This window comes from Garra rufa, chromosome 18 (genome assembly GCF_049309525.1).
Source record: "Garra rufa chromosome 18, GarRuf1.0, whole genome shotgun sequence".
Taxonomy (NCBI): domain Eukaryota; kingdom Metazoa; phylum Chordata; class Actinopteri; order Cypriniformes; family Cyprinidae; genus Garra; species Garra rufa.
Genome location: NC_133378.1, coordinates 31,359,716 through 31,374,630, shown reverse-complemented (window position 1 = coordinate 31,374,630; position 14,915 = coordinate 31,359,716). Strand labels below are relative to the sequence as shown.

Below are 14,915 nucleotides of genomic sequence, written 5' to 3'. Positions count from 1 at the left end.
TATGCAAGATCAGCAGTAATTACAAAATTATTATCAGCTATTATTAGAGTTCAGATAGCATAAGTGCCACTGCACCTCACCTCAAATCAAATGGCAACCGTTGGCACTGTACATATTTGATTTTATTAGTTAATTTGCGTCTTTTCAATGTATTTTTTTTCTTTGACCATTTTGCCTGGCTTTTATTACTTTTTTTATTATTTATTGGCAGAATATTTAGATTATGAATAGTTTGAGAGTTCACTGTTACAGTGCCTTGTAAACACTTTACTTTTCTCTTTTAAATTGTCACATTTTATAATTTGAAGATGAATTTGTGTTACATAGCCATGCTGTAACGGTGCCAAATATCATACCTCTGTTATTATTTGTAAAACAAAACACATGCTGATCATATCAAATGCGTATATGATGCTTGATATTGTTTGTGCAGGGTTACAGTCGTATCTTTCTTGTTATGAAAATTAATGTAATTTGTATATCTGATTCGGAGTCATCTTTTCTCATTGCCTTGTCTATATGTTACTAATTATATTACAATGTGGCTAGATACCAAAATTGAAGGATTAGTTCACTTCCAAAATAAAAAAAAATCACTCACCCTTATGTCATTCAAGATTTTCATGTCTGTCTTTCTTCAGTTGAAAAGAAATTATAGTTTTTGAGGAAAACATTCCAGGATTTTTCTCCATGTAGTGGGGATCTACGGGTTGAAGGTCCAAATTGCAGCTTCAACACAACTCTACACAATCCCAGGCAAGGATAAAGGGTCTTATCTAGCAAAATGATTGGTCATTTTCTAAAAAAAAAAAAAAAGAAAAGAAACATTTATATACTTTCTAACCACAAATGCTCATCTTGCACTAGTTCTGCGAAGCACGTCTTCATAATCAAATTGGAAAAGTCACATGCGGTTAGTTCTTTGGTTCAAAAATGTAGAGTAGGGCAAAAAACTCTCATTTTCTCCTCCAACTTCAAAATTGCCTGACATCGTTGTTTTGCACCTTTTTTGTAAAGGGCGTTAGACTTTCTTTGCACGTTCGCTTTGTAAACTTTGGTTCGGTAATTCTGCCTAAGTGATGTACGAGGTCGGGCTGGTGCAAGACGAGCATTTATGGTTAAAAAACATATAAATGTTAATTGTTTTTTAGAAAATGGCCAATCGTTTTGCAAGTTAAGACCCTTATTTCTCGGCTGGGATTGTGTAGAGCCCTTTGAAAATGCAGTTTGGACCTTCAACCCACTGGGCATCATTGAAGTCCACTATATGACGAAAAATCCTTGGATCATCTCGGAAACATCTTGGATGACATGTTTATTCTGGAAGTGAACTAATCTTTTAAGCCTCTGGATTGTGATTGACAACAATATGATCCGTCATCTGTAGGATCTGGACCATTTTTTAGATTAGATATGAAAAGTGCTTGAACATTTAGGCAAAAATTTGTTGTAGCCTGGAGGTAAACCTCTTAATGAATCAAGCCAGCAGACAAAAATATAAACATGAAACATTGAAAGACATATTGCAACAGATTTTTCAAAATTCAAAATAGCTTTTATTCTAAATTTTGTTTTATACTTAAGGTTTAGTATAAAAAAAGTTAAGTGCACCACATTTTCATTGGAGACCATTTTGTCATGTAGCAAACTAGGAAGGACCTCAGTTCCTTGATGCTGCAGTATGCATCCATTCTAACCCATCACAATCTTTTTATATTATATATATATAGAAAAAAAAAACAAAAGGGTTCCCTGAACTGTAGTGCCCACAAAGACGTATACCATCCATGACTGTCATGGTATTGAGGCTCAAGATAAGCAGTGTATCCGCTACATTGCATACACAAACACACGGTGCCACATGCCATGATAAAATGCTGCGCTAGGATTGAAATGGATAGTGAGTTCTGAAGGCTTTGCCCTCAAGCTTTTTTATGCCTTATGTTTTTTACAAGCAAAGTAAGACTAAATGAAATGGAATTTAAATGAGGAATGACAGTCAGGTTAGGAATAGACAAATTATAGAAATGGACAAATTATAGAAATGGACAAATTATAGAAATGGTGCTAAGGCAATGCCAGCATACTTGCCATGTTTTTTTGTTTTTTTTTAAACATCATTAAAGAATGTTTTATTTGCAGAGAGAAAAAAATTCCCGAATGGTCTTTTATTCAAATGGGCAAAACCTTTAGAACTGTACTGTAAGTGTCGGATACCCAGTGATGCACCTGATACATGTTAAGCCTAAAAAGAGCCCCATTTGCTAGACTAGCATCAATTTTATTTTTATTTTTTTTTAATTCAGTCTAAAACTATATACAGTACTCAACATTTAAAGTGGAATCATTCATCAAAGTTGTCCTAAAACCAAAACAATACCCGTTTTTGTCTTAGGACAACTTTGAACTTTTTTGATCTACTTCAAATGTTAACTACTGTACATAGTATAGTGACAAAAACAATCTGATACCATTGAATGTATGGAGAGTGAAATTGAGTACGCATTTATAAGCCATCTAACAAAAAAAAAAAGCAGCATTTTAGATTTACAGTCACATCTAATAGAGATAACTGCTACAGAATGTATGCAGTGTAATGTCAATGTCAGCTAATTTTTTTTTTAGAAATGAAGATTACGCAATTAAATAAATTAGAAGCGCAAAAAGCAGTGGAGACAACTGCTGGTGTAACTCAGTGCATTCTGTGAGGTTTTCCTTTTTTTTTTTTGTCAGGTTATTTTTCTAAATCACATTACAGGCAATAGAGAGGAAAATTTTAATCCCTTGTGAAACACTTACAAATCCACACCACAATTTTTTTCAGCCATCATATATGCTGCTACGTATTACAGCGCTGCTTTGATAAATCAAAGCAGCACCACATATAACTGACGCTATTTGTATTTAAAAGCGCATGTACAAAAGAAACAAAAACATTTCAGAATTGGTTGACAGTGCACATAAATTAATCTAAAAATTGAACCATGAAAATTCTTTATTAAGAACAAAACTACTGAAAGTGCATGCAGAAACATCAAGATGCAACTAGGAAACATTTAGATATTTTTTTAAAACACAAACCCCTACAAAAAAATGCAGTCACAGCTGTGGTGTGCTCTGCCTGGAAAGCAATCACCATCTTCTAAAATGTGATATGTTTATTTGTTTCAGTATGAATCTGTGCGGATGTACTCTTGACAGAAGACTTACAAAAAGCAAAAAGCTTTTAGTGCATTCTACCCCAGATCTTTGGTACAAGCAGCTCCCCACAAACAAAACTTAAAAATAAAAAAAAGCTTGATGTGCCAAATTGTTGAAAATACTTAAAATAAATTGTCTCTTGATTAAGCCCTGACCTCTGTAAACAACTTTACCTTTGTGAAAAATGCTAAAAAGGTTTGTGTAGAAGCACATATAGCTGGAACACGCACACACAACACACGCTAAACTAAGTGAAGCGGCTATATGTACAGCTCTGGGTATCCGACATTGGAGGGAAGATATTGAAAAAAACAAAACGTTCTTCTTTTCTGAACCAGTTTAGTTATTCTTGTTCACTCTCTCTTTTACTGCATTTAGGTTCGTTTTAAATAATGGTGCAGTTTTGGCACCTGATAACGTTTATATAAGCTTGCCCGAAGGTACAACACGCCGCCGTTGTTTGAAGTTGTAAACACATTTTTCTCTTTGATTTAGAGTGCTTAAATCTGCATTTTACATATCGGACAAAACGTTAATAATGATATGAACGAAAGGCGAAGTTAAGCGTACTATTCAAAGAGGAAGTTTCAAGTGCATAGCTACTTTACGCAGATGATCAAACTGGCTCGGCAGTTCTCTTGGCATGATCTCTGGCTCAAGAAGACATCCCAAACTAAAAAATGTATTGTAAAAATGAATTGTAAGGTAAAAATGACCTGGTTTTCACCTTAGAAGTTGTTTCATTTCTAAGTTAGCCAACTAGTAATTATGCTAAATGATATATATATATATATATATATATATATAATCACTAGAACTTATCATGCGCTTTTTAATTGTGAATACGCAATAATTGTGTTATACGTTATATAATTGCGATATTACACAATTATATCAACAGCGGCGTATTGTACCTTGAGTAAGGGGCTCTAAAATATTACATTCCATTAGATTAAATCAGTATTGTGGCTTAGCCAAGCAGCCCCAAGGGAGGCAGGGGTGGGAGAACAGGTAAAGGGAACCAGGGAGAAGGAAGGAGGGCTTCGGTCCAGGCCCGGAGGTGAGGAGGTGCTCACTGTTACCAGATGGTGTAACCGCCACTGGAGCCGCCCATGAAAAAGTTGCCCTTACGTTGTGTCATCACAACATTTGCACCTTGCATGGCTGCCATCTGAGCCGCATTGGGGAGGTGTCCAGGAGGTGGAGGCTTGAATGTGAAAGGAAATATGTAAATTAAGTAAATATTTGTATCAGTCACATCAATGCCAAGAGAAAATGTGAAGTCATAACTTATAAGATCTCAGAACAGACTGAACCCAACACACTAAGGCAGGGGTTTTCAACTCTGGCCCTCGAGGTCCACTTTCCTGCAGAGTTTAGCTCCAACCTTGATCAAACTCACCTGCCTGTAATTTTCTAGTGATCCTGTAGACCTTGATTAGCTTGTTTAGCTGTGTTTGATTAGGGTTGAAGCTAAACCGCAGGAAAGTGGACCTTGAGGGCCAGAGTTGAGAAACCCAGCACTGAGGACTTGAAAAAAGGGAAATAATGATATGGTTGTACTAATGAAATCTGTTTTGATCCTCCAACTGGATTTACTTTAAGCAATAGTTCAACCTAAAATTCATATTTGCAGAGATGAGTTTCTTTATTATTTAGTTGAACTGTAGAAATTTTCCATTACATAAATTTCCTCTAAATGTTGTTAGTCGTCAGATCAAGAGTTCAAACAGCTGATAAAAGCACCACAGTCCATCTATTAATATTTTGTCTTGTGAAAACTGCATGTAAGAAATAAATCCATCACGATGTTTTTATGGCAAAAATTTGATAACACTTCTTACAGTGAAAAAGTCCATACCCTGTAGTAGTTTTGGACTGTAAACAGTGATTGAGTATTTCTTCTGATTCAGACAAGACAACTCTGAAGGAAGTGTTATTAATAATTATGGACTCATATTTAGCTATAAGCAATGCTTTTAAGTTAAAATGTCTTGATGGATTTGTTTATTGAAAACACGCAGCTTTTCATGAGACATTAACAGATGGACTAGAGTCATGTGGATTACTTATGGATTATTGTGATGTTTTTATCAGACGTTTGGACTGTCATTCTGACGGCACCCATTCACTGCATTGGTAAGTGATGCAGTGCTAATTTTTTTCCAAATCTGTTCTGATGAAGAAACAAACTGTTACTATTTCTTTAATTGTAGGTTGCTAATTATAAATGCACATTATTTCTTGGATTTTTACTGGGAATACTCACAGGAATGGAAGTACCGGTGCCAGGTGCAAAGCGAGCTCCAGCATCAAACCCGCCATCCACCATGACGGTGGAACCTGGGGGGTACACAGCCCCCATGGGATAATATGCCATTGGGACACTGGAGGCCATAGCCCCCATTGGCACAGACTGAGCATGCATGGGCATGTACATCTGAGTACCAGGGTATGCTGAGGTCATTTGGGGCATCTGTCCATGGGCTGGGGGAGGAGCCATATATCTGGGCTGATAAACCTGTGGGAAACATTTAAAAAATGTGAAATTATTGTAATTTAATCATTTTTGTATGGAGATTCATATTCAGCATCATTACTCCAGTCTACAGTGTCACATGATCCTTCAGAAATTATTCTTAATTGTTATTATAATTATTGTATATTATAATAATTGTTATTATCAATAGTTAAAACAGTACAGTAAATTTTTTTTCAGGATTCTTTGATGAATAGAAAGATTCATAGATCAGCATTTATCTAAAATAAAAAGCTTTATTTGTGAAATAAGCTGCACTTAAAAATGCAGATAAACAAATCTGGAACCATATAATAGCCTAAAGTTATGATTAATGAAATTATAATTTTATTGAACAGTGATAGAATTTATTATATCATTTCTCCTGCAATTTTTATATAAAATTAATTTGTTTTATTTAAGACGTAACAAATGGTCTCTTCTTGCTTAATTTTTCTCAAAATCATTTGTTACAAATCTAGCTTACTAGATAGAATACCTCTTTCCTCTGGGAGTCTGTCGACTTATTCATTGCTAAAATAGAGTGGGGGAACTATAATGTCACTTTGTAGGCAAAAACCCTAAAGTGAGTTAGCATTTTAGCACTTCCGGTTCCATTGCTCCAAAGTCAATGGGTTTTTTGAATGGAATTTTAGTTAAATCCTTTAAATAAGGTCCGTGGTTAACACAAGCTCACGACACTTTCACGTTTTATTGTACGACATAAAACACCATTATGTTTCTTTAAAAAGATGGTTGCTAAATGGGATTACAGGCACTGTCTGAGACATTAAACGTCATCACACAGAACATTTTATCAGTTTATAGTATTTTCTAATTGTAGTATAATTTGTAGTACAATTAACTGTAGAATAACCAAACTAGTTCCCCGTATTTTATATTGTTGTTTGACAATGTAGTTTTTGCTTTGGCCCAAAATGCAACCACAAGTTTCACACAGAAAATGCTTATTTTATTACTGATGTAACCAGCGGAGTCTCTGGGTTCGTACCATAAGGTAAACTCGTATTACGATTATTCCATGTAAACACCATATTTACCAGCTTCATGTTGTCGCAGTGAAACTTTACTGATGCATAGTGCTTGAAGCCACGTTAAAATTAAATGTTCACGGCCACATGAAGCTGTTAAAAAGCAGAACGATTGAGGATTTTCTAGTAGAAAGGATAAAATAACATTGTGTAACCACCCTAACAAAATAATAGCTGAAATTTGCACACACTGCTGTAATTTAATAATTTCATGCACTATATTTTTATTGAATACTATTGTGGAGACTTTTTTTTTTATTAAAATATTCATTTTAATCAAGGATTTATTGACTTTCAATGGACCTCATTTCGAAATGTACAGAAAAACATGCTTTCACAAAGTTTTAGTAATGATTATTTCATTTATTCACTCCTTACTGTTTATTATGTTTAATTTCAGCTTTATTTTGGCTCTAGCTTTGAATTTATTCCATTTTTATATGAAAAGGTTCATGTAACATAAAATAAAATTCCTCCACAGAGAAAATCCTTTATACTGAACATGTTTCGAAAAAGAAGTTTGAAAAAGGATATTCGAAACATGGTGGTGGTGCAGTTAAAGGCAAGCAACCGATGTCGTCCGTTTATAGCCTAAGTTTAGCTTTTTAGTTCTGGCGTATTTAGGCTAAGTTCTATTATTTTGTGAGGGTTATCTTGATGGACAAAACGTGTACGTTTCACGATCTATGGTTGAACACAGAGCTTATTTTTTGCAATAATCCAAAAGCCTATAGAAAAATCACATTGCCTTTTTGTCAAGGGAACCAGTGTGACGCTAGCAGCCGATTGGCCTACAAAGTAAAGTCATAATTCCACCACTCTATTGTCTTTGTCTGTTTGAGTGGTGGCACTTGCATCACAACAGATGATTCATCAAGCGCAATTTCCAAAAATGCTTCATGTTCCCAGAAGAAATGTTTAGCATGCAGTTTTGAGTAATGGTACATACACTCACCACTTACCAAAAAGCTTCTGAAGTTCTTCCAAAACATGTTTTTTAATATAATACTAAATTAAAATGTGACATTGTAAAATGAAAAGGGGAAACATCCATTTGAACGCTTCAGTGACATACTGTACATTCACATGGCTAGATAAACACTAATAAGCACTGGTTACCTCGGAGTATGGAGGAGGGGCATCAGGATATGGAGACACCTGAGGAGGGACTTGCATAGCAGACGGGTAAACGGGTGCTGTGCTCTGCTGAGGGTAAACAGCTTGTTGTGGATAAGAACCTGCATGGACACCAAGAAAAAAAAATAGTTAAGTGTTAACCACAACAGAATCTTAAGTGAATTTACTATAAAGTATCCAGCATTTTTTTGTTGTTGTTTTGCACTAAAGAGAAACCATTATGTAGAGTTCCTTAAACCAGAGTATGCAGGTTTGAAATGTAGATTAAATTAATAAATCAGAATCAATTTTGGAGTGACCCAGACATGTTATTAAAAGGTTACTATAAGAAATAATGGATGTGGATTTGTATAAATGTGTATGTATTTATACACACACAGACAAACAAGACACAAAGGCCACTCATAACCGACAGCTGAATTCCAACAGAAAAATAAGACAAACTGTTCTTGGGTGTATACCACACAGTATTAATGAAACACATTTAAATTCGATTAATTAGATGATAAAACTGATGCTGTGAGCGTTTTGCTTTTGTTAATGAGGTCACCTTTCCGATCACGTCATCGCGCTGTAGCAGCGAAGCTAGTCACCCTTCACCTGTTTTCAATCCAAAACATTACCCAGTCCGCTAAAATAAGACACTACCGTGTCAAATATTACAGTGTCCGTCAGGACCTAGTCGATGACATATGTTTTGGCGCATAATCAATAAGAGTTCTGTGTGTAAATGCGTTTGTTACGTAAGGCAGTAATGCTGGCTAACTCGATTGGTAGTTGCTAGGAAGCGGCTAAGCAAAATAGCAGAAGAGCGGAGGTGATCGCGTATTTACCTTTGTTGTTCATTGTTCTTCACTGTCGATAAAATATACTGGGAACAAGAATGTCGAGAGACCGATTTCTGCGTTTATATGACAATAAATAGAAGGTTTAGTCTTAAGTTCCTCGTTTTTTTTACTCGCTACTTCCTTGTTTTCGTCGGGTTATGCTTTAAGTATATCTGTGTTGGGAGGAGCTACGTTACGCACGCGTCAATTTTTGACGCCACTCCCTATTAAAGAGAAACTCATGACTCACATTAAGTTGAAAACGAAAGTCTCTGTAAGTCCCAGTTTATGCTATAAAAATAACGTTATGTATAGATTATACAGTTATAGGATACATATTGAATTTAACGTTATTTATATGGAAAATATATCTATATGTAGGCTTTACGTATAGGGCAGGGGTCACAGATTGAATTGGTCACAAAGGCCATACTTTATCTAAGTAATTATAGGAGTTGGAGTCAAAAGGCCAGTTACACAGTTGTGTGCTTTCTTTAAAAATGGTTATATTAGTGTTGAGTAAACAAGTGAATATTACAACTACCAGTCAAAAGTTTTTGAACAGTACTTCTCAATGAAGTTCTGCTCACCAAGCCTGCATTTATTTGATCCAAAGTACAGCAAAAACAGTAAAATTCTGAAATAGTTTTACTATTTAAAATAACTGATTTATGTTTGAATATATATTCTAAAATTTTATTTATTCCTGTGATTTCAAAGCTGCATTTTTAGCATCATTGCTCCAGTAACACGATCCTTCAGAAATTTTTCTAATATTCTGATTTGCGGTTTAGAAAAATATATATCATGATGATGTTGAAAACAACTGAGTAGATTATTTTCAGGTTTCTTTGATGAATAGAAAGTTCAGAAGAACAGCATTCATCTGAAATAAAATATTTGTGTAATATCATAAATATCTTTATCATCACTTTTGATCAATTTAAAGCATCCTTGCTAAATGAAAGTATTAATGTCTATAATTTCTTTAAAAAAATGTTGTTTACTGACTCCAAGCTTTTGAAAGGTATAGCGTATAATGTTACAAAAGCTTTTTATTTCAGATAAATGCTGATCTTCAGAACTTTCTATTCATCAAAGAAACCTGAAAAAAAATCTCCTCTGCTTTTTTTAACATAATAATAATAATAATAAATGTTTTCTGAAGGATCACGTGACTGAAGTAATGATGCTAAAAATTCAGCTTTGAAACCACAGGAATAAATTACATTCTAAAATACTTTCAAGTAAAAAACAGTCATTTCAAATAGTAAAATTATTTTTTAAAATGTACTGTTTTGCTGTCCTTTGGATCAGATAAATGCATTTTTTAATCCTGAAAAAATGCACTCAACTGTTTTAAATATTGATGATAATAATAATATATCAATATTTATCAATATTTAAAACAGTTCAGTACATTTTATATACTGATTTGCTGTTTTAATAAAAAAAAAAAAAAATATATATATATATATATCTTTAACAGCAAATCAGTATATTTGAATGATTTCTGAAAGATCATGTGACACTAAAGACTGGAGTAAAGATGCTGAAATTTGAGCTTTGGTCACATGAATAAATTACATTTTCAAATATATTCAAATAAAAATAGTAAAAATATATTTTTTTTTATGTGGTTTGGATCAGATAAATGCAGGCTTGGTGAGCAGAGGATACTTCTTTAAAAAAACATAAAAAATCTTACTGTTCAAAAACTTTTGACTTTTAGTGTACATCCAGACAAAGTAGATTAAGTATGCCAAGCAGGAGGTTTCATTGAGATTGTTTCATTTAATTGCAATATTCAACCCAATATATTACATATCAAATTTTGAATAGGAATGATGATCCAAATTTTGTTTTGCACCTGTGTGATTAAATTAAATGTTATTTTTATGGCTGGGCTCACAGACTCCTTAAGCAGCATAAAGATGCATTTAGTGGACATCCCTTATCTGCATCTATGCAAAAATATAAAACAGGGCAGGGCTTTCTCAAGGAAACTAAAAGACATTTTTAATGAGCATTTTTGATTGCATGTACATCTAAAATACAACTCTCTATTAGTTGGGGCCTGTATACTGGATGTGAACCTAATTACAGATTCGTCTGTATTCAGCAATCCCAGTACTCCTTTGAGCTCCATGGCAATATGCTGCTAATGCATGCAAATGGAAGTGTTTGCCAGCTGGCTTGGCAACAGAGGAAAGACACAGAGTGTGTACAGAGACACGGTGTCTCTTTCATAAGCCAGTTCATTACAAAAAATGTGAATATGCCTTGTAAATCACATATATGAATATGCATCAAAATGCAAAGCACGCGAGAATTTTTTTTTTTTTATGCATTTAGTGGTGTGCGTAAAGCTTTCTCGAAAAAAAGACGAAAAAATCACATGCAATCAGAACAACAGATTCACATAACAATGCAACAGATGCATTTGTCTGCACTGCCCTAAAATGATGGTCTCTGGGGAACAATCAGAGGGAATATTGTGCTTGAAGATTAAACTGCTTGGGCCGTAGCCAAACTCTTTTTTCTTTATCATTACGTTTCTTGATTTACGTTTAATATTTCTCATTTGTAAGTCCAATGAATAAAAGGGTCTGCTAAAGAAATACAGTTTCGCAAGTGCTGAGACATCATGTACATCAAGTTTTAATGTGCATTTAACATTTTAATGGCCTGCTTTGTTCTATTTTATTAATATTTTACATGGAATCATATAATATAATATAATATAATTTTTTCAATGAATATCAATATTTAAATTCTTTAAAAATTCCTGTGTATCTTGTTGTTTTGTGGAAACTATATAATAATAGTAAGCATGATAAAATTGTTGTTGTTATAATTATATTATATTATATAAAGCTTATAAAAACTGCATGAATAGAATTACATAAATATTAATATTTTAAATATTTCTTCTTCCCATTTGCATCTATATAATAATAGTAATGTTTTTAATAAGCATTATGAAATTATATTATACAATACAATAGTCAAAAGTTTTTGGACAGTAATATTATTGTTTTTTTTAAAGAAGTCTCTTCTGCTCATCAAGCCTGCATTTATTTAATCCAAAAAACAGCAGTAAAAAATTAGTAATATTGTGAAATATTTTTACTATTTAAAATAACAGTTTTCTATTTAAATATATTTTAAATAGTAATTTATTCCTGTGATCAATGCTCATTTTTTAAACCTCATTACTCCTTCAGTGTCACATTATCCTTTAGAAATGATTGTAATATGCTGATTTGCTGTTTAAGAAACATTTATTATTATTATTATTAATATTTAAAACAGTTGAGTACATTTTTTCAGGATTCCTTGTATAAATAAAAAGCTTTTGTAACATTATACCATTCAAAAACTTGGAGTCAAAGTTTTTTTGGGGTAAGAAAAATTATAAAAATTAATACTTTTATTTAGCAAGGATGCTTTAAATTGTTCATTTTCAGATAAATGCTGTTCTTCTGAACTTTCTTTTTATCAAAGAAACCTGAAAAATTCTACTCAGCTGTTTTCAACATAATAATAATAGATTTTTTGAGCAGCAAATCAGAATATTAGAATGATTTCTGAAGGGATCATGTAACACTGAAGACTGGAGTAATGATGCTAAAAATTCAGCTTTGAAATCACAGGAATAAATTAGATTTTTAATATATGTTTAAATAGAAACCCGTTATTTTAAAAAGTAAAAATATTTCAGAATTTTCAATTTTTTTTTCTGTACTTTGGATCAAATAAATGCAGACTTGGTTAGCAGAAGAAACTTCTTTAAAAACATTAAAACTCTTACTGTTCAAAAACTTTTGACTGGTAGTGTATATCATATTATAAAATACATTATTATGATTATAAATAATAATAATAATAATAATAATAATAATAATAATAATAATTAATAATAATTATTAATTTTAAGAAACATGTATTATTATTAATTTTAAGAAACATTTATTATTATTTTTATTATTATTATCATTTTTTTCAGGATTCCTTGTATAAATAAAAAGCTTTTGTAACAAGTTTACTTGGATTCAAAGTTTTTTGGGGAAAGAATGATGGAAATTATTACTTTTATTTAGCAAGGATGCTTTAAATTGTTCAAAAGTGATGCTAAAGACATTTATAATGTTACAAAAGATTTCTATTTCAGATAAATGCTGTTCTTCTGAACGTTCTATTTATCAAAGAAACCTGGAAAATTCTACTCAGCTGTTTTCAACATAATAATACATGCTAAAAATTCAGCTTTGAAATAACAGGAATAAATTAGATTTGTAATATATGTTCAAATAGAAACCCGTTATTTTAAAAAGTACAAATAATTCAGAATTTTTCAGTTTTTGTTGTACTTTAGATCAAATAAATGCAGACTTGGTGAGCAGAAGAAACTTCTTTAAAAACATTAAAACTCTTACTGTTCAAAAACGTTTGACTGGTAGTGTATTATTGTTATAAATAATAATAATAAGTAATAAAAAAATAAACTGATCTAACTTTTAATGTTAGAGCTTAACATCTCACTATAATATCACAGTTTGAATCAAGGGTTTGAGTAGTGCAGTGAACTGCAGTAACACTGTGCGCGGTCCCTTTAAGACGGCCATCGCTCCCGTTCTGTCGAGCCAGCGCCATTTTTTCAATGCAAGACTCGGCCTGCATAAATTATGTTCATGACGTAGTGCAAAAGAGCAAATTTGTGTTAATTTTTGGGCACTTTTCTGCAGATAAGGGTTTACCTTGGCTATTAAGGTGCACTTGCTTCACCGGCACGCCAGTTAACGGAAAGACGTCATTAAATATTTAGTTAAAAAGAGGAGCAGCGCTTTCCCGAGCCTCCTTATCAATGCAAATAGCTCTTTTGTGTGCATTCGTAGCGCGCGTCTGAAGCTGTGAGATGAATTTTTAATTATGCATACTTAAAACAAACTGTGGCAAAGCTCGCCGAAGCAGGAGAAATAAAGAAAATATCCCACCTTTCAGCGGGTAAGTCGTGAACATGATCATAGCTTGCACGTATTTTTGCACAACGCAATACGAAGTCGCAGACTCGAAATGAGTTTTTGGTTAATATGCAATGGTCTTAATTAGCATAATTTATATATTTATGATAAAGAGAAAGGAAATACATCAAATGCCGTCCTGAGTCGTGGCATATTGGCATGTGAGGAGTGTGATCAGTAGATGAAGTGTGTGTCCCGTGAGGAGAGTTTTTATTCTTGCATTGTGAATGTGTTGGGAGGGCTGCAGTAGTACCTCACAGGCCTGCTTGATGTGAAAATGCGCAAGGCTTACATAATGCTCTATTGTTTTTAGGATAATTTCATGCGCAGATTTATAGTGCAACACATACATCTTAAACTGCACTTGCATAGCGATGCCATTGGAACATGCTCAGTCGAGTTTAACATGGTAATAATGGACCACATTTTTAAGCACTGTGTTTACGTTCTTCCATGAGGTACCTGGGTTTTAATATTTGAAGTTGACAACCTTGAGAGCGGGCGTCATAGACGTGACGTTACACACTCTACTACGTCATAATTATCTGGTAATTTACCATGGTAATCATAGTTCCCGCCAAAAGACTAGTATTTGCTATACCTAATGTTACTAATGTGAAACATAACATGTAATGTTTTTGAAACGATGCAGAAACTCTTTTTTCTTGTGCTAGTGAAGGCTATCACGTAATTATTGCAGTAACAATTGTGTAAGTTATGGTGTTATAGCAGAAACTTTACCATGGTGAATTTTTTGTAAGGGTTTGATGATAGTCACCTTCATATTTTAAATATAAATAAAGTAGATATTCATGTTGTGGTAATCTAGTAGTTTTGAGACAACTAATGGCAAAGGGCTCTGTTGTAATGTTATGTATGAAAAAATATAAAATGCCCCTTTTTGTAAATTAACTGCACTAAATCACATAGCAGTTTCTACCTTAATAATGTAATATGTGACCCTGGAGCACAAAACCAGTCTTAAGTAGCACAGCTATATTTGTAGCAATAGCCAAAAATATATTGTATGGGTCAAAATAATCGATTTTTCTTTTATGCCAAAAAATCATTAGGATATTAAGATCACGTTCCATAAAGATTCCTACCTTAAATATATAAAACCTTAATTTTTGATTAGCAATATGCGTTGCTAAGA

The 14,915-nt window shown here is 33.1% G+C and overlaps 1 protein-coding gene across 1 annotated transcript; it reads right to left on the bottom strand.

The window, feature by feature from the left end:
• Positions 1-1,533: 1,533 nt before the first annotated feature.
• dazap2 (DAZ associated protein 2) lies at positions 1,534-8,910 on the bottom strand. The gene is made up of 4 exons (XM_073823160.1): positions 8,742-8,910; positions 7,891-8,009; positions 5,471-5,722; positions 1,534-4,408 (listed from the first exon to the last, which is right to left on the bottom strand). The coding sequence occupies exons 1-4, from the start codon at positions 8,752-8,754 to the stop codon at positions 4,280-4,282; spliced, it is 513 nt and encodes a 170-aa protein (XP_073679261.1). The 5' UTR covers positions 8,755-8,910; the 3' UTR covers positions 1,534-4,279.
• Between the last annotated feature and the right edge of the window lie 6,005 nt (positions 8,911-14,915).

Excerpts from the sequence above, each read along its gene's own strand:
- dazap2 (XM_073823160.1), bottom strand. Across the intron at positions 5,723-7,890 it reads CCCCTCCTCCATACTCCGAG|GTTTATCAGCCCAGATATAT; the intron begins GTAACCAGTGCT and ends TGTTTCCCACAG. Across the intron at positions 4,409-5,470 it reads GCACCGGTACTTCCATTCCT|CCTCCACCTCCTGGACACCT; the intron begins GTGAGTATTCCC and ends TTCACATTCAAG.